The sequence below is a fragment of the Coccinella septempunctata genome, chromosome 9 (assembly GCF_907165205.1).
Source record: "Coccinella septempunctata chromosome 9, icCocSept1.1, whole genome shotgun sequence".
Lineage (NCBI taxonomy): Eukaryota > Metazoa > Arthropoda > Insecta > Coleoptera > Coccinellidae > Coccinella > Coccinella septempunctata.
The window spans coordinates 11,307,705-11,329,182 of record NC_058197.1 but is presented as its reverse complement, the minus strand read 5'-3'; the positions used below and the strand labels follow the sequence as shown (position 1 = coordinate 11,329,182).

General features: G+C 34.3%; 1 protein-coding gene across 3 annotated transcripts; it reads left to right on the top strand.

Annotated features, from left to right (window-relative positions):
* Positions 1-1,678: 1,678 nt before the first annotated feature.
* Positions 1,679-15,830, top strand: LOC123320402 (endothelin-converting enzyme homolog). 3 transcript variants are annotated; one of them, XM_044907718.1, is made up of 12 exons: positions 1,679-1,966; positions 9,243-9,318; positions 9,816-9,985; positions 10,043-10,274; positions 10,518-10,900; positions 11,363-11,533; positions 12,287-12,435; positions 12,661-12,827; positions 12,883-13,065; positions 13,214-13,375; positions 14,654-14,926; positions 15,043-15,830. In XM_044907718.1, exons 1-12 carry the CDS (start codon positions 1,955-1,957, stop codon positions 15,405-15,407), a joined length of 2,343 nt encoding a protein of 780 aa, XP_044763653.1. In that variant the 5' UTR covers positions 1,679-1,954; the 3' UTR covers positions 15,408-15,830. The 3 variants fall into 3 exon arrangements, with proteins under 3 accessions (XP_044763653.1, XP_044763652.1, XP_044763655.1); XM_044907717.1 differs by lacking the exon at positions 1,679-1,966 and adding an exon at positions 4,631-4,905; XM_044907720.1 differs by lacking the exon at positions 1,679-1,966 and adding an exon at positions 7,921-8,067.
* The last annotated feature ends 5,648 nt before the right edge of the window (positions 15,831-21,478 follow it).

The window sequence follows — 21,478 nt, the reverse complement described above, 5'->3', positions numbered from 1 at the left end:
TTTCATCTCTGAAACGATTGTAAATACAGGATAAGCGGTTAATTTGATCCTGTTGACCAATTATCAAATGTAATTCATGATTTGAAACGAATAAATATGTCGAGTCACCGAGAAAAGACTTTATTAGTTGGTTGAATTTTGTACATAAGTTGGTGGATGCGCCATTTCCTCCTCAACAAGAAAAAACTGAATATTTTCGAGAATAAAGGAGGAATCGAGATAGTTATTCATTCGAAACCATAAACTTAACTTGTTTATCCATTGACAGAACGAGATCAACTTCTCATTCCATATTCAAAACGGTTTAAATGATGGAATTGTAATATTGGAAATTGAATTTTTTTTCAAGAATGACTTTCAAAAATCGGAAAATTCTTATATATTGGTGAGATTTTCTCCTCATTGCATAGCATCTTATTGAGAACTTGAAATATTTCCATACACTTCCTGATTCTGGGGTGTACATTGCTCAGATAATTTTTTTCCCTAATCTTTCGAGAAATTCGTATTTTTTGAAATTTTTTGAATCGGTTCTTTGGATGCCTTAGGAAGTCGATCTATTCCTCCACACAAGCTACAATTTTTTTCCGATTTATGTATTATGATTCCAGGGAAATTCAGCGAATGGTTGCTGAAAGTCTGTTTTTCACCAGTTTTTATTTTTTTACAAAGCTCACAGGCCATGGATTGAGAATTTCAGTAATGTTTTTCATAAATCGTTGTTTGTTCGTTGTACGAACATCAATTTTGAATCGAAATTTCCATAACTTATATATAAAAATGAACTCCAAAGTTTAAAAGATTGGGTTGCAAATTGGTGAAGGAGCCGGGTGTTTTGTTCGGCGTCAAGATAAATCGTAATATTTTCGCGAGAATAGTCTGAATTTTTGATTTATTTGGGGAAAGTGTCATGAAAAGGATTCAATATATGAATTGTGGTTCGCTATCAAAAGATATCTGCTCAATTCATACATACTAGTTCAACAATCATTCATACACTCCTCATTTCGCGATCCCAAATTCGAATGGTCATAAACTATGATTCCCAAAAATGAAAAATCACTAGCAATTCATCATTTCGCTACCTGTGATGCTACTCTTCATGGTTTTCTAGAAATGAGGTGATTTCCTTTTTCCTCTATTATTCCTGAGACTGGGAATAATCAAGAATATGGGTCAAACCGACTGATTATTATTCTTCAACATCAATGCATATTTAAGTTATCTTCGAAGACTTCCAAATACCTTCGAACAATTGTCGATATCTCATTTTCAGATTTATTACTAAAAGAGTTGCCATTTCAGAATATGTATCACATTTCCATCTACGGTTATTGCTATTGAGAGATAATCTACTAGAAAGGTTACTATCGAAAAATTTCCAAAAAGAGGGACGGCTGCATCGACCTCCATGAAATTATCAGATTTATTACTAGAAGAGTTGCTCTTTCAGAATATGTATCACTTTTCCATCTACGGTTTTTGTTATTGCGAGATAATCCACTAGAAAGGTTACACTGATCTGAGCGTTTTCAACGCTAAATTGTATTTTCTTCATCTTCCGTCTGAACTTCCCCATAGATGTCGCCAAATTCGAGTTTCCCAGCGATGAAATTGCGTTATGAAATGGGAAATTCTTAAGTCTAGCAGGGATTTCGAAATAGTCCAGAACGAGCTGTCATCCTCTTGCCTATTTCAAAAACCCACAAAGTATTTTAATTCAATTTACGACACCGCTCATGCAGAATCGCTACAAATGTTTCACGATTCTCGATCGATAGATATCCCGTACGGCCTTGACGTAACAGCGTCTGGTTAATCTAGACGCAGGGCGTCGACGACGTCGACTTTTAAACCGTGCCAAAAACCTCAATTTTAACGTGGAAAATACAGTGTGTATATGTTGTGGAATAACAAATAATTCGAGGAGTGTGGAAACAGATTCACCGCAACTATGAATGTCAAGGTAGGAATTGTTATTGCTCATGTATTTTTGCGATTCGCATATTTAGCGGCTAATACCGTGTGGTGAAAAATCAATGCATTCGTGATTTCAACAATAATTATCAATCCTAGTTTGATCTCGTGAAATATGAATTCAAAAATGCTCGACACAATCAGCTTCAAGAGTTATTCTAACATGTTGATAATGAATTCATTATTATTGGTTCAAACAAGAGAGCATATGCATAGTTCAATAAAAATTCGAAACAAGGAACAACTGCTACTATATCGAATTTTATAACAAAGGTCGATTTGTCATGGATGGCGAAATGGAAATTATTCAAAATAATCATAGTTAATTCTTTGCGATATAAAACAACTTCATTATGAATTAAAATGGAAACTTAGGATTGCCGAATTATTCTGATAGAAAAATACTCAAGACCAAGAGTAAAAAAATATAATAGCAGTTAAATTTCTCACCAATGAAAATGGTATAAATTATTCACATAGTTTTTCACAATCTTTTTCTTGTTAGAACTTAGAACCCTCCAACAATCGTCGTAAACATAGAATGAAATTGGTTAACAGTAATGGCACTTTGTCAAAATAAGCACTGTCAATAAACTGTCTCAATTTTCTACACATTTTTCACTGAAAATCGCACGATACAACCATTTTTTCAAGTGACTTGATGCTACTAATGAGATAGAAACGGAAGTACTGAACCAACTAGGGGTTGCAGCTCAACCATCTTGAATATTTTATATAGAAAAAATTTTTGGTCAAATGAATCATTCTGATGACTTCTACCTTCTGTCAAAAAAAGCCTAACCTTTGAAAATACCCTGTATTTTTAAACGAACTTAATCATGAATACAATAACTATATTTTTGTTTTAAAATCATTATAAGTAATCATGATTTTCATCAAATAAAAACCAAAAGAATTAAGCATATATAAATACCTTACTATCGATAAAAACATTAAATATTGTGCTAATGAATAACTGAAGTGTCAGAGATACGTATAATTTTTATATCGACTTCAATTCATATTTATTAAAGGATATTTTTAAATGAATTCAAAAATGAATGAACTTCTTTGTGGTTGATCGAATTATATACTTGTTTTTGAAGAATTATGTATGAAATTTTGAATGAATCGATTTCATTACAATGAAATCAGGAAATACAGGGTGAGTCTTTGACTCGTACAAATATTTTAACAGTAGAATCTTGAGGTCCAAAGAAACACTTTTTTCTTTCACCATTTTTTTCCGAATCGGCTAAGTTGGAAAGATACAGGCTGTTGAAAACCTTAAAAAAATTATTTTCAGTTCTATCACACAAACGTATTCATCGACTGAAATGAATTTCGGAATATTTTTTTTCCTTTATTTGATTAATCTTTTTCGAACACAAGATATCACCCACGTCTCTGACTTTACTCATAATGACCATTTCGTACCATAAAAATACCAAAAGTTCAAAGAACTCAACTCTTGAAACTAAGTTGGACGCTATCTAATGAATATGTGAACGATTTATAAAATAAAAGTATTCCTCAAGTTTTCGCGTATAATGCGCCGTTTTCGAGTAATTTGATTTCCAAAAATTCAAAAGTATCTGTGAAATTTGAAAAATTAGGTTTTGGCTGATTACAACTTTGATTAAAAGATCCACAGATGTGTAGTGTCACAGATTTTGCTGGTTAGTCTGAAGGTAATTTTGTTTTTCCAGGGGTGGCACAGCTCCTTATTAAAACTTAAAATGGCTCAATCTTTCTGTCAGGGCCGAATCGGAAAAAATGGTATAGGAAAAAAGTGTATCTTCTGACCTCAAGAATAAACCATTAAAAAATTTGTACTAGTCAATACAAAAAAATATATAAATACGAAAATGGATGAACTAAATTCGATAGCGGAAAAAAAACGGAAAAATAATCGTAAAAATAATTCAATTTTGTCAATTTTCTTCACCATATATCATTTTTCCCTTAAATAAGAATTTAGTGAAAGATATCAATTTTCAAATTCAGACTTCAGGCAAATGTGATAAAGCAGTTTTTTTGCGATTCAGAGTTCATAAGTTCACCATATTTTTAAAGAATAATGTTTAAAATTCTATTCTCTTTGTTTTCAATCAAACATCAAACCAATATCTAGGGTAGTGACTTAATAATCGAAGATTATAGTAAAAAGTTACATTACCATAAACTTGTTTATAGTAATGAATGATGATGCTGATTTTGTTCAAGTGAAAAGTAACATATGAAATTTTTTTATGATATTTCTAGTTGTATAAGTCTGGCAGTGATGAATATCTTTTTGTATAATTATTGGATTGATTGGAGTATAGATTATGCCTTTTTCATACTTCCGTAACTTATTCAATTTTCTTCCATTTAAGTTTGACAAGTTAATTCCCTCGGTAGACTTACAAACTGTCTGGAAGCATGCACAAATGCCCTTGGTACATGAATAACTATTGTACTCAATTCCAAAGGTTCTTTGTAGGAAATCAAAGGATTCAAAACTTTGAAGGTACTGATAAAAGCCTGGAGGTGATGGAAGTGTTTCAAGTACATCTTTACACACATCAGAACGGATACTGACAGAATAACGTAGACTGTTATCTTTCGACCAGTATATAAATATTTGAACCAATCTTTGCATCATTTCATGCGAGCAAATGTTTTACATTATATCCTATTCAATTACAAACCTATCCGATTCTGGTCGTTCAATCGATTCACACTCGACGACGTAGTTCGTTATTTATTCCTCAGATAAGTCGTTATTGATTTTCTATCCAGGGATTTGTAGTAAACAAGTGCAAATCGGTGTTTTACGCGGATTTTTACGTTGCGTGAATATAGCAGGGAATTTTTTATCGAATATATGGAAGTGATATTGGAAGGAGAAATTTGACAGTGAAAATGGGGAACCAGAATGAAAGAGTGAGTTTTTGAAAGTTTTATCGTTTTGTATGTATCGAAGTGGATGAGAAACAACAATGATTTTTATTCAGTTGTTATTCCAATGATCATTCATATATACCTTTTTACAGAATTGTCAAAGCTCTTATTTTATTCTGCTGATCATTTAATCGAAACAATGTATTTCATTGAAATGAAAATGAAAAATTGGAAGCTTCAAGTTTCCTAGTTTCCAACAATCGAAACCTTAAAAATAAGTAAAGTGAAGCAGAAATCTGAGATGAAAAATATCCAACATTATTATCTCTATTTTGAAATATAAATTTCATCAATTTATCGAATTTTGTTTATTTGAAAAATTACGGAAAGGTTTTTTCTCATTATTGATCTAGAAAACTTCCATCCGCTATCTGAAATTGAAAAGAACAATGGAATAAACAGTATGCGGTTTTTATGCTGTTTTGTTGCCCCTCGAAAAAATTTAAGGTTGATTATAATGGTCAAAACCTAGAGTGGGACCTTCATATACATTTTTTTTCAACTGCCCCTGCTTAGATCGTTACATCAATTTTTTCTTAATAATAAGGAAACCAACAAAAATTGAATATAGTAAACTATATTAAGGGAATCAAAAGAAAATTTTGGTGGTGTTTCCCTATAATGTCAGCATGATATCCACCTACTAGTTTGAAGTTCTAGCCTTTACGACTATGTGCCTGTTTTTTTTCTCAAAAACAATCGTTGTAAAAATGGAATAAAATAGGGTAACAATAATAGCACTATGTCAACACATTCAAGCACTTTGAATAAACTGTATCAATTTTCTACAGTTTTTTCACACGATACCACAATTTTTTCAGCAACTTATCAGAAAAATTCGGATATACTGAACTATTCATTGTCCAGCCATATGTTTATGTTTTGTTTTTTCGATGGCGGAGTCACCTTCCACTGTCCCGTACTTGAAATTTAATGAAATTTTCTCGAAATTCTAGGGGTTGTAGCTCAGCCATATTGAATATTATATTCAGACAATTTTTGCTGAAATGACTTATTTTGTTGACTTCTGCCAAAAAACCTCACCTTCGAAAACACCTTGTATATTCATAGGATGTCAAAATACAAAGAAAACTGATTTTCCCATTGTTCTAGATTTATTTCTAGGTTTCTTGATTTCAGTTGTGTCCCATAATATGTTTTTCATTCGTACGACACTGAAAAACTACGAAAACTCATCACTGAATTCGCTGTGTGCATTATTTACGGAATAATAAAAAAAAGGCTACCGAATTCTCAAAGTTCAAGTTCAATCAGTTCCGATATTGTCGAAGTATATTTTTGAGTTTGCCTTGGAATAAATGAATACTCATCAATTTTTTAATTTACATTTCGTACACGAAATTCTATTACCAAATGGATACATATACAGGATATTACCATTCAAATGAACAATTTTCATTTTCTATTTTTGTATAAAACTAACAAGGAAAATAATTTAGAATAAATACATGAATTATTTTTTCGTGCTTCTCTAGTAAAAAAAAATATATTTGAACTATCGTATATACACCCATCTGTTCATCCCTGACCTAATTGCTTGTTGGCATCCAAATACTCTGATGAGCAGATATAAATATTTATTTTATCTTAACAGGCTTTTCTGTCCTTAGTGTGGGATATGATTTTGAATCAGAAGTATATTTACCGAAAAGTTATTTAATCCTGTAGATAATAATCTATGCCTTTACGATATAGTTACCTTTAACCAGGTGTTCTAAATATTTTTTTTACCTTCACTATGAAAATAGTCACTACTTAAATCTCAACAAAGCATATAAATATAAACAATCCTTCTTTTGTATTTATATAACTGACCTAGAATTTTCATCATAGACAAACAAAAAATGTAGGCTGTCGAACTAAGCAAGCATATGATAGCTCAAATTTCTACATGAAAATATACATTTATTTTAGGATTCATTGAATTTTTTCCATTATTTTTTACCATTCATTTTGGAATATTCTATTCAATAAATTTATGATGAAATAAAATTTTCATCAACAATTATTTCACTTTTCAGTAATGAACCCCAAAGTTGCGTTTCATTGCGAAACACCGAAGGAGAAAGAAATGTATCTTGTTGGAAAGAAGTGCAGACATTTCTCCGCCAGATGTCACATCTGTTTTTTGAAAACTCAGATGTTCTTTCTAGCATGGAATTTAAGTTCCGCGTTTAATTAATCTAAATTCAGCCATTTCGATTTTCGATTTTTAATCATTCAAATTCAAATTACGGTGTCTTCAGTCTTGAAGAATATGACTAGAGAGATTCTTCTTTCTATAACCTAATTTACCAGTTGCTAGAAAAGACTCTGGGTTTAAAGAAGGTACTTCCCAGTCTTATGAAATTTTTCATACCTATTCTTATTACTAATTAATTCAATTTTCATATCTATTTTCTTTTCCTTCTCTTGAAACTTTAAAATCTTTTCCTCTCCCAATATCTGCAATACAAAGAATAAAAAAGCACCCCTTACTTACTTACTGATCAAATCTCTCACCAAAAAGGTAATGAAGATAACATTTTTGTGATTTTTTTATGCGGTTTATCGTTCTCATGAACAGATGGAAGAACCTGTGAGAAGTTTATCGAAGCAAAATTGCACAACCTATTTTCTTATAATGAACATTTGAAATCAAACACTATACATTTTTGAGACATGTTGATTTCCACAAAGCTGAAAAATACACGCAAGTGTCATTATTTCCAGGATCTTCGAAATAACCGATTTGGGTTATAGATTGTTTATGAGTTTTTATAATATAAAAACCCCATTCTGAGGGTTTAAAGTTCAGTAGAAAAGATAAATTTGATTTAATTCTTTCTACTCTTATGAGTTGAGCCCAATAATTTATTCAGCAGCAGCAATTCCCTACTGGATATATTATGTTTATGACGCAGATGATGATCGTTTTATTCATTTTGACGAGCTAAAATTGATATGATCATGCATCAAGCCAGGATTAAATTAAAGCGGTGTAAACTAGATTGTGTGGCGTATTTTGTTTGGGTAAGCCCTCCTCAAAGAGTGGTGAGAACAAGTGTTTTTTATGTCTGAGACTGCATACAGTGAAATTTAATTCATTGGATATAGATTAACCCATTATTCTCAGATTCACAGGTTCGTATTTATAATATTGAAAATTCCCTTTATTCAATGGTACATAAAATATTTCTAAGAAGTGTGCCTTTATTGCCAATCGGCAATAGTGATAGTTCGGAAAAAAATGGCGCTGCTTGAAAATTTTATGTGCAGGATGTTCCACACGACGTGGAATAACAAATTTTATTCTCTCAGTCCAAACCTGCACTATCAACAATTCATTATGAGCAAATATTAGTCATTGTCATATACTAATTTCCAGAAATGTTAACAGAAATCCATGAAGGCGTTCAAGAGATAAGCCGATTGATTGAAAGTTTTTGATAAATACATAAAACATCCTGTATATCTTGAACGAACGAACACTGATTCAGACTCCCCAAGGTGTTTATCTGCATTGAAAGCATAATATATATTGATTTTTATATGGTTTCTTCTTGGTGGATGAGATCCTACATGATCGCTAACTCTTCAAGCATTCTACTTCTGAAATATCTGCTTCTTCAAATTTTTTTAATTATTTTGTGTCAACATCCTGTGGAATGTGGAATGGAATATTATTCTTTCATTGATGATGTCATGGATGCTACACTAGGTTACAATCCTGTGGAATGTTATCTATAATTAAAAACTGTTGCAGTTATAATTTCGAAACCTTGACATATATTCGTTGCATTCAAAGTTCTTGTTATCTTAATGACAAAGTGATTTGAAGGAATGTTTTGAAATTATATCATCCTTGAACTTGAGAGATAAGAGTTTGGTTTATAATATAATTAATGCCAGGTTTCATTTTGCGGAATATTCATTGGAAGAATAAAAGAGTTAAAATAGAATACGATAATAAACATAAATTCATAAAAGAAATTATAATTGGAACAAGGTACTCTTCAAATCCCATACTTTTTAATAGCGAATCATTTTCGCCAATCAAGAAATCTTTCAATCCATAATTAAAAATTCAGGTTTCAGAATCCTTTTCGTTTTTGAATTCAAAACAGTTGGCAATCTTATGAGAACGTAAGAGTTTCAAAGAATTTTGCTGAAAAAGAAAAAGCAATTGACAATGTTCACATATTTCTATCAGGTAAAAGTTGAGCATTGAGCATTATAGCACATAAAATCAAATTTCCATATTCTACAAATAAAGACGAATTTTAATGAACGTTTATTATGTTCATTTTTTTTTGCAGATGACGAGGTATACCAATGCGGACTTCACCGATGATGACAGCGTGAACAGCGTCCAATTCACAGAAGGGAAGTTTGGTGAGTATTAAAAAAACACATCTACAAAAAACTGAAAAATAATCGCCAATGATTTGGCCTGACCAAAATTTTTTTCAAGAAAGCTCACAAATCTGTATTCCACTTGAAATGGCTCTCTCTCACATTATATCATATGGATAACGTCACTTATACAAGGCGTTCCATTGGTTTATAGACATCCTGTGGACGTTTCTCCAGAGTTCGTAGTTATGGTTACATCTTCTTTTTGCAACCTTATTACAGATGTGGATTATTTTTTCTGTGAGCTTTTATCTTGCAACTCTTTTTTGTAGTATTTCATTTCAGATTTGTATTGCTAACGTTCACCAATACAATTGAGTATTGCAGCATTAAAGTGAGCTCACTATCAACAAGGGCATTATCTATCTACCATATTATTAAAAAATTCAAGCTAATATTTCCCAGCAGTACACCAAAGGCTAAAATTCCTCCTCACAAATGAAATATTCGCTGTTTGATATGCTCGTTTTTTCAAGGTATAAGTACAACAGCCACTCACATACGATACCATGCTGGATCCAGCTTGTGGAAACAGAGATCAAAACTGGAAAAAGCCCTCTTAGCCCTTCTGGCAACACTGATCTTCGTGATATTCGTTTTAGCCTGTGTGGTCCACAGCTTAGAGAATAGAATGGTGAGCGTAAAGGTAAAAAACCCTAACGTTTATTCGCAACGCAATTGTGAAATACCAATTTTTTTTCAGAATTTTCACGTGGAGTGGGCTGAGAAGTCACCATGTCTAAACAAGGATTGTATAAAGATCTCAAATGATATCCTGCAAGCCATGGACTTGTCGGCAGACCCTTGCGAAGATTTTTACGCTTATTCCTGTAATGGTTGGATTCAGAACAACCCTATACCTGATGGCAAACCACAATGGGGGACGTTCTCGAAGTTAGATCAACGGAATCAGGAAATAATAAGGAGAATTTTAGGTTTGTATTCGAACATTTACCAATCGACAGTTAATAGTACCTCAAAGAATGTCAAATGCCAGAAGTGGTCATCTGGGCATTAAATAATTCCTTTTCTTTGACTCATGTGCTGTTTGCCAGTTAAACAAGTCTGTATGTGCCATATTTTGCATATGCAGAAAAAGTCTGAAGCGGATTCTTTAGCCAAATCAAAAGGAAGTGAAAGGATGAGTTCTCCTTCCTCATGTTTTGCATTCTTTTCAGAAAAGCCAGCGGACCAACTGAAATCGAAGGCAGAGAGAAAAGCCAAAATATACTACGAGTCATGTTTGGATGTCAATGACACAATGGAGTCCCTTGGTGCAAAACCAATGTTGGACGTTCTTCGTAAGATAGGCGGATGGAACATTAGCGATAGCGGTTTCGACTTGAAGAAATGGTCGTTTCAAAATACCGTGCAGACTGTACTGAATAGGTACAACATAGGAGCCTTCTTCTCTTACTCCGTTGGCGAAGACGACAAAAATTCCTCCAGACATGTGCTACAGATCGACCAGAGCGGTTTAACCCTGCCGACTAGAGAAACCTACTTGAACAAAACCGAACATGCTAAGGTTCTGGAGGCCTATTTGGATTATATGACAAGGGTGAGTAGATCGTGTTTTAGCTTCTCTGAAATAGCAGTGGCAAGTCATTTACGTGGGTGTGCCAGAAATAAAGTTCAATCGGCATAACGATTCCAACAAGTTGCAAGAAATCTCTATACTCATGTATCTGCTTTTTCATTAATATTGGCAGCGGATATGTGTGAGTTTTGATGAATAAGCAGCACTGCAGCACTGCATTTTCGATTATTGAGAGTCCTGGAACCCTAGTTCTATGGATATTGAGATCTCTGCTAACTGCTGACGCCATATCTTATCTCTTGATGTTCATGAAATGGAGACCTATTTGTCAAATGCTGGAATGAAGTGTGCTGTCCTCTGCAAGTGACGAACCTTCATCTCTGCTTTCCTGCAACTTATTCTGAAAATATTTATTGTTCATTAAATTAATTGGCTATTCATCCTTGACAGAAAAATGAGAAGCATATGAAACATTTTTTTCAGGTTGGCGTCCTTTTGGGAGGAGAGCCAAATTCGACCAAACAACAGATGTTGGAGGTCATCGAATTTGAAACTAGACTAGCCAACATAACTACCCCGAGTGAGCTGCGAAGAGATGAAGAAGCCTTGTATCATCAGTTCACCATAGCTGATTTACAGGAGAAGGCGGGATTTGTGAGTATTTTCTAACTGATATTAGGAATGTAAGAGTCTGCTTCCTTCTTCCATCTAAACTGAACAAGATATTTAGGGCAAGGGATTGCGCATAATATTGAAAGAATCAAGGAATCCTGATAAGAATTTTCAAGGTGGAAGACTTTGCAAGTTTTTGCTGGTAACTGGAATAATATTGTCTCAACAAGAAATATCGTGTTTCCTCTCATTGACTTCATTAATGATAGTAGGTTTTATGGGGTTTTGCTTTGCGACCTCAAGATCTATTGTGCCTCGAATCAGAACTGTTTTCGCCTTCCAGTTTCAGAGTTCTTATAAACCCCAGTATCTGGGATGGCTTCCTCATATCTACAAGTTTCTCGTGCAAAGCATTTTTTTTGCTCTGACTTGCAATGGCAAGGCATTCCATCACCAGATGTGATCTGGACTTTTATCTTCCTCCCAACAGAATCTGTACTTGTCAGTTTTTGGTAGACCCATTCTCATGAGGTATTTTCTAAGGGACAATGCCCTGTAAGGAACCCATTTAGGAGGTGTAGTATATTCTTGCTAAGATCTAGATAATTCTTAGATCTCCCAAGGGACTTTCTCCAATGATCCATCCTAGGAAGATTCCAGAGAGTTCCTAATTCTTGTAGGTACCAATAGATTTTCAAATGAATATTCGAAGGCTTTGGTGTTTTATGTAATTTCATCTGAAAAACTGAGGATCTTGAATGCTAACTTTTATATACCATCTTACTCCTTTTGTAGTTGGATTGGAGAAAATTCTTCGAGAATGCAATGAAGAATGTCAACAGGAAAGTCACGAGCAAACAGCATGTTGTCGTTTATGCCCCTGAATATTTGGGTAATTTGACAAACCTCATCAAGGAATACAACGCAACAGTCGAAGGAAGGATGTGAGTACATACCTTGAAGCTGTTAGTTAAAAAGATACCTAGTTGCTGTCCTTTTATATACTTTTGTTCAAATCAGAAAAATTGGGTTTCACGAGAAAAAGTTTTTTGGTAATTGAAGCAATTTACTTCATTACTTTGGTCTCATTCATTTATCTTATTAAATTTTCTTCCTTCATTGTTTGTTTGGATGTAGCTCTTTTAACATACGTCGAATACATTTTTCAGAACCTTGAACAACTATCTGATATGGCAAACTGTAAGGTCCTTTACCGGATGCCTTTCTAAGGCCTTCAGAGACGCATACAAGGGCCTGAAAAAAGCACTCATGGGTTCTGAAGGTGGAGAAGAGCCTCAATGGAGGTATTGCATTCAAGATACCAACAATGTTCTAGGTGAGCACCCATATTTCATACCATTCTTAAATAAATCTGATTAATTTTTTGTTAGGATTTGCCATTGGTGCCATTTTTGTTCGAGAGGTCTTCCATCAAGAGTCAAAAATGCAGGCTCAAGAAATGATAAACAACGTTAGGAATGCCTTCACTAGAAACTTCAAGAATTTGGACTGGATGGACGAAGAAACCAGAAAAGCTGCTGAAAGTAAAGCCGACGATATCTCCGACATGATTGGTGAGTATTTGATTAATACTTATATTTGTTTTATGAATTCGCAAAAATTTCCATACACCTCGCAACTAATTTCTGTTACTGAGAATCATTGCATGTTATAACATTCCTTTGGGAATTGTTTCACAGCATTTCTGGTTTTTTTCCACAGGATATCCAGATTTCATCAAGGACATCAACCAGCTTGATAAAAAGTACGAGTCTTTGAACATCAGACCGAATGCTTACTTTGAGAATACGATCAGTATTAACTACTACAATCTTGTGAAGAACCTGGAGAAGATTGATGAGCCTGTGAACAAAACTGCTTGGAGTAAGTAATTCTATTCTTGATTAGTCTGGATGGAGTTGAAGTCTAGGGGAGAGATACACATTTGCAACCACATTATTTTGTTTGCGACAAATTCGGTTCACTGGGATTCCTTGACATTTTCACAGCTCAAGGTGAATATGAGGTTGCAAATTAGCATGACAAGCTGGAAATCTTGGCTGTTATATAGATGAGCCAAAAACACATCGGCACAGGAGTTGGTGAAGCTCCGAAGTATTCGACATGGAATATTTAATAGAGTCAAGATAATCCAACTAACCTGCTTTGAACATAGATTCAATCAGATGAGGATCTCCTTATCCCACTCCAACAACTCTGTTAATGAATGCGATGGTAAGCCAATTGATGGATACCAATCAGAAAGTCAGAAAGACCATCAGACAGTAAGCGTTGAGGTATGTGGATATCTATGTTCTTTGGCACGAACCCTCTATCTTAAAAGTGGAACTAACTGTTTACACTTGGATCAAAGGATGTGGGGCACACATCTACATACCAAAGACAAAGCTGAGGGACTCGGAATCAAAGAACTGTTTCTCTGCTGACTTGAGCATGCATTAATACCATAAAGCAACTGATAAGAGAAAATAAGATGACTCTCCAGTGGGTGCCATAAGATTGTGGTGTCGAAAGGAATGAAGAAGCCAATGAACTCGTGAAAAGAGCATCATTGTTGACACTTGATGGACTTAAACACTTTGGGCTTGTGGACAGCGGTCCAATAATGAGAGTTGAACAATAAAACAGACTGCTGGAGGCCCATGGGCATATTCCAGGTCTTGCTCAGGCAGAAAGCTTAGTGGTTTTTTCACCAACACCAAAAAGCTCTTCAAGTTACAAAGTTGAGCTTCATGAGAAAATGGGACAGTGCCCGTACAAATATTTCCTTTAATGCACGAGAAATGCAGGTTCTTTAGATGGGAAGAAGAATAACCTGAACACACGTATGCAAATGTCCAGAACTGGCTGGTTCAAGAAACATACATATGGGAAACGTAGTCCAGGATCCTCACCATAGCTCTGACGAGGCTTCTAAAGATGTGCCGTTAGGATTGAATAGTTGAAAGAAGAAAAGATTCAAGTTGTCGCAGTTCTTAAAGGCTGAATCAAGCTTCGTCGATCTCCATTCAATAATAATAATGATACCTAATCCCTTCTTTTGTTAGTCCACTAGGAAACATTCAAGATGATGGTATAATAAATGAATAAATCAAATTTCACCTTCAAGGGAGGCAATAATCAATGAATATTTTCGTTCAGGTATGTCCCCATCTACAGTCAACGCCTACTACACACCGACCAAGAACCAAATGGTATTACCCGCTGGTATCCTCCAAAATCCCTTCTACAACCCCAACCATCCGGCTTCACTGAATTATGGCGGCATTGGCGTGGTCATGGGACACGAGCTCACCCATGGTTTTGACGATCAAGGCCGGGAGTTCGATAAGGAGGGCAACTTGAACCACTGGTGGAAGAATGAAACCATCAGGAGGTTCAAGGATAGGACCAAATGCTTTGTTGATCAGTATAGTGAGTATTCATAGGTTGCGAAGTGATTCTATTGTTATGGAACAGATATCAAATCCAAAGTCTTCTCTCTGTTTTCAACTTTTGGCTTCTCAACCATTTGTTCCTTCTTTTTTCAGACAAATACAAAATCAATGGTAAATCCGTCAGTGGAAACCGCACTTTGGGGGAGAACATTGCCGATAACGGGGGCCTCAAAGCTGCCTACAACGCCTACCTAGAATACATGAAAACCCAGCCAGAACCTCTTAACTATCCAGGCCTCGAGCTCAACCACAAACAGCTCTTTTTCGTAGCTTTCGCTCAGATCTGGTGCTCCTCCGTCACAAACGAAACGAGCACCCTACAGATAGAAAAAGATCCTCACAGTCCTGCCAAATATCGCGTAATAGGAGCCCTCTCTAACCTCAAGGAGTTCGGGCAGGAGTTCAAATGCAAGGAGGGGTCTAGGATGAATCCCAAGCGGAAGTGTGAGATTTGGTAGGTCCGTGCCAGGAGCTCTACTGGTGTTTAGGTGTTCTTCAGCCATATTGGTGTAGATGAAGTTTGTGATAGGGGTGGGGAGGGTAGTCAGTTGAAGTTCCTTCAGTAAGCTGGAGTATGCGTAGTGGTGAAGAAATATGGCCTATTTTGTGTACAATTGTTAGATTTATTTGCTTCCATTGTTGCTGTTACGGCTATAAATTATAAGTATGGATAACGAGGATTTGTTGGAGGATATTTAGGATAAGTTAATCAATTTTATTTATTCATGGAAGGTGAGTTCATGACTTGTATAGATGTGGGGTTAGCCAAAAGTTATATAAGGGTTTTTTGCTCATTTACTCGATGGAAAATTGAGATTTTTTCACCTCGCTGCATCATTAAAAGACAAATTTGTTATAAACGAAAGGCAAATGGGTAATTAAATCTTTTGGATGGAAATATTTTCGAAAAAAGCTTTCATAAAAAGCGATTCAACAAATAGACACTTGCAAATTTTACTGAAAGACCATTTTAAAAGTCTCTTTTGAAATGCTTCATCCAAGGAGGATTCAATGAATGACCTGCAATGAAACTTTGGCGAGGCCAGCAATACTAACCGATTTGAGACTTGAAATCGATCTTATATGCAATATTGGATTCTATAGTTAACAAGTCAAGATTCGAATTTCTTCCGCAGTACGCACACTTCCATGACTGACGTTGTTTTGTTCATTTTGCACCCTCTAGTTTGTACAAGTCGACGAAGCACTGAATAGGTACCTGTTATTTCTGTGCCATGTAGATGTTTAATTCCTTTGGAGAGGAAATTATATGTGTTGTTCTTAACACACGAATCGTTCACTTCCTATTTAGCTAATCTCATGAATTTCGAAATTCCGGAATTTTGTAGCTGCCAATTGGTGGATGCGCCACATTAAATTTTCCTATACCCTTAGATACTTTCGGCATGAATTCGATAAGAAATTCGTCCAGGTTTAATCTTCCCACACTTTGTTACTGAATTTCCTATTGGATTATACGTGATAAAATATTACCCTGGAATATATTCCCCAAATTTTTATCGAAAAATTATATTCAGACAAATGATGGATGTTAATATCGTATTATCTGTCAGCTAGGGCTGTATATTTAATTAATTTTACAGCTTGATAAGCTTCAAATGGCCAATGCTGTATCATATCTACCATAAGAATTCATAGTGAGTAAAAATATTTAGAAATTGAATGTACAGAAATTATAAGGACGAAAATTTTCTCTGAAAATAGTATTGTGATTCGAACCAGGAAAATGGTTTTTGGTATATTGGAATTTTATAGTTTGTATCTTGAATACGATCTCAGAAGAAAACGAATCTAATTGTAGTTAATTCGTAGATTTTTTGGAAAAAATTATTTGGCATGAGAAAAATTCCTACAAGAAGATCATAAAAAAGAATGGAAGTATTGGACATATCCTGAGTTGAATGTGGAATGTAGAACTTCCACAATTAGATTCGCATTCTCAAAGTTATTTTCCTCTGAGGAAACTGCTAGAGAACCATTTTATCATGATCGGATCTAAGCATAAAGAACAAACTGTTTTATGCATATTTACGTATATGTATATATATTTTTACTGTGATAAATAGATATGTAAATAATGTGAAGTAGTTTGTATTGTTCAAGTTCCTTCCTATTGCATAAATAAATCTTTTTCACATGCAAAAACGTTCTATAATGGGATTATGTATACGGTTTTCAAATTCAAATTAAGTGTTTGAGGATGGAAATAGATCAAGCACTTCAATGATATGGAAGAATCCGTTACATAGATCTCGTTTAAAATCATTATTCATTTGCCATGAGGAAATGAATTGTATGAAAGATTTAATTTCATTTATAATTCTCCAATGATCAGCATAGTTTCACAAAAAGCCGAAATGGATCTACAGAAGAATATAATTTGTTGAGGATATTTTTTTCCGATTTTTGAAATGAAGCTAAAAAGAAGGAGGATCTTATATAACATGAAAGTTATGGTCGAAATCTCCTGAATCTATCTTTGGTATCTTCAGAGTAAAAGTTTGAACAAATCATTCTAGTTTAGAACAGTTTGCACAAAATGCAAACTTAGACCTTTGTTGCTAAGGATGATTAAGTCAATTGATGAGGTTTTTTGACAACCCTTTTTTATGATAGGGATGGAATGGTTGAAGTCGTTATGAATCAAATTACCGAACTGAATTGTATTATATATTTATTCAAATTAATATTAGATAATGAATATTCGTTATTAGGTACTGCTTTAATTCCAAAGATCTGACAAGAATCAATCACGCCTAGAGCGTATAAGTCATTGACCTAATTCTACATAAAAAAGTAAAAATAATTATTCAACAAGTTCAAGTGTTACAACATCCCTGTTGAGAACTCAAATGTAGATTGAGCGACATGGTGTTGACAGTTCGAGAAAAAAAGTTAATGCAGTCATTGTCATTTTCGAAGATTATTTCCGGAAACTTGATTCTTCTTCTACTTCTTTCAACAGCCCTTCGCAGTCCACTCCTGGACTTAGGCCTCTCCTGTCAACTTCCCTGCTTCTTTGTCTTGTGCTATCTAATACCAAGTTCCAACAACGCTCTCTTTGATATCATCTAGCCAACGTTTTTACAGTCTACCAATACTTTTGTGCCTCCATTGTAGCTCCATTTTAACAGGGCTATACGTGTTTGATGGTAAGAGTAGTTGTTTCCATTCAGTAAGTCATTACGGGGAGTATAAAGGTATTGCTCACCTTTTTTTTTCAAGCTAATGGGGATATTTTTATCTTTTAGTATGCCCATGTTTGTCTGACGCGGTTTGATTTTCCTTACCTCTTTTAATAATATGTCCTAGGTAGACGTTATCTTCAACTCTTTCTATCCCTATTTCTAACTAGATCATTATGTTTATAATTTGTTGTGAACCACTCTAAAGGGATGTATTTCTGTTGGGGTTCCTGTTTGTATGTTAAATAAAAATCTTCAAAGCGAAGATGGTTTAGATATAATTCTATGCCTTTTCTATCCCATGCCATTATCTTGAAAGCGTCTTCTGATGCAAGAGTGAATAACTTTGGAATTCTCCTAGTTTCTACATCTTCTGCTCTTTTTTATTATTGACTTTGCGTTGTTATATATATTCTTCAATAGATCTTTATATCTCGAATCAACTCTTGCATTGTTTAAGGCTTCGAGGATAGCCCACAGTTCTATGGAATCGAACGTTTAAGTTCCACCCAGCTTCATTATTTCGCTTGTGATACCATCATCTCCTTGTCCTCTCTTGTTTTTCACTTGGGATAGTGCAAAATGTAATTCTTCGATCGTTATGATGGGCAATTCTTCGGATCCAACATTAGAGTTTTTCTGATTTCTGCCTTTGGTGGCCTTGGAGTCCTTTCTTGATATAATGTACTGTAGAAATTCTCAGTTATATCTATAAGCGCTCTTTTTTCTTCTGTGGTGTTTCCGTTGGTGTCTTTCAGTTGATGTATTCTGAGTCGCCCCTCTTTGTTAATCGCCTTGAAAACTTTCATATTTTTATTGTTTTCAATAACTATTTTTACTTTTTTTGTGTTGCAGTGTCTCAGATCATCTCTTTTTTTCTAATTATTATTATTGCCGAGAATATGATTTTTAATGAAAAAGTCATTCGAATATTCCCTTAAAAGGTTACTTATTCCAACCCAAAATTAAGGGAAAAAATTGATGTGAATAATGCAGGTATTCCTTGGATCCATGGAGTTACTAATACGAAGCAATACATTTCCTATATCTTCAAAGGTTATATTGAAAAAACAATCCTGCTTTTATGAGTATGCGTTTTGCATATCTGGTAATATCAAAGGCATATCCAATATTATTCAAGATGGAATCATTATAAACACATAATTTTTTGTCATAACAAACAACGTAAAATATATATCAAGCATATCTAAAGGAAAATGATATGAGTCACTCAGAAGGAATGGGTTTCAAAGAGACATCAGCAAAAAATTTTGTTTTTAAATGTTTGCACCTTGGACAAAAATATTATCAAAAGTCTTATTACTTTCTTATTCTTTATTCTTAGAACTACAATAAATATCTTTATTTTTTCATTTAAAAATTTGGCTAACAAATCAGGGGCAATCTTACACCAAAAATGTAATAATACTTCAAAATCACACCAATAAAATTCGTCTAAATTATTCACGATCTTTTTTCACAATGGGCATCACAATCTTCTTGTTCGAACATTCCAACAATCGTCGTAAGAATGGGATGAAATGAGGAAACATCATAGCACTTTTTCAGCATAACTAACATAGGCACTTTCAAGAAACTGCCTCGATTTTCAAAATTTTTTTTCACATTAAATTGCACGATACAACAATTACGATTATCTCAAAAGTGACCTGATGCATCTAATCCGATGAGCTTGGTACTGAACCATTCATTGTCCAGCCATATGTTTATGTTTTGTTTCGTTTCTGCAATGCCGGAGTCACCTTCCACAGTCCCGTACTTGAAATTCAATGAAATTTTGTCGAACTTCTAGTTGTCTCTCAGCCATCTTGGATATTTTATATAGACAATTTGTGCTTAAACTACTCATTTCGATGAGTTCTACCTTCTGTCAGAAAAAAAGCCTCACCATTGAAAACACCCTCTATATTCTATACGAATGACTCCTACTGTAGTTATAAAGGAAACCTGAATTTAAAAAGTTCGACAACCGGAAATTTTTGAGGAAATCCGAATGGGAAAAAAGCCGAAATCTTTTTTTTTTATTTTCACCACATATTTTCAATTACATCAATTCTTTGCGATGATTATTTAGTGCTTTGCTACTACTTATCACTCTGATTTTGAGAATCAGAACAACACATTTTCCATTAATTACATAATCCGATAATTATCACCATTACTTGATTAGAATGCAGAAGTAAACCGCAATGAGCTGGATAAACCGACTGAATACCGATGAGAATTTTTATTATGTTCATTTAATTTTCCAGTCATATCAATTGCGCATCCGTTGATGGAAAGATATTTCTTTATTTTTCAGCAGTCACTAGATCATTGGACTCCCATTGTGGTTATGTGGTATTTGGCAATATTGTTATGAAAACTGTGAAAATACAAGAACAGTTTTACTTGTTTCTGTGCTGTTTAAATATGTCCGATCTATCCTGCAATATAAAAAGATCTTGCTACGAAAAAAACTGTCAAATCTGATATACTTGATGACGGCACAGGTGTGAATTTGATACTACACCATATAATTCGTCTCTGGGAGGCTCTGCAATCAAATTGTTAGTAAAAAAGTAAAAAGCCAAAAATGTCTCTTAGTGGTGTGATAGCAAAACACTGGCTATCTTGTTCTCGTGACCCCAACCCTATCGAAAACTGTGAGATGTGCTGAAGAGAACAGCCAAAGCTTGTTGAAGTAACAGAGAAAACATGAAATAACTAATTCAAGCAACTCAGAAATACATACCCTTTCGGAATTACAACTCGAGGAAAATAACTAACTTACCATTCAGTCTTAGGTATATTCTGTGTGCAAATTGATGTAAAAGTGAAAAATCGTGTAGAACTGAAGACTTAACTAGGTCAACACACCTGAATCTTTGCTCACCTAGTATCAATCACAGGAAAAACAAAGTTCAAGCGTGGTGACATTTAGTATCTCGAAGTCGAATGATGGAGACTAGATAGCTCCCCCTAAATCTTGAATAAAATAAGGCAACACCGATCAGAGTTCACGTTGTTGCCGATGAATTATTCAGAACTTCCTAAATAAAAGAACTGACTCACGTCATGGGAAACAATATCTGACATTCTATCTCGAATTCGATAATTACCAAACTTGCAACATCTGGAGATTCGAATTTCGATTATTTTTGTTCGAATTTTACTTACTAACATAATTTCATACATAAATGAATCTGCAAACTGGTGACCTTACATCAATATTGGTGTAGTGATGGTGGTGGAAAAGGTCAAAATAATAAATTAAACTTCCAACTTAGCCGAAGTTTCGGAAAGTATATTTTCATCCTGAG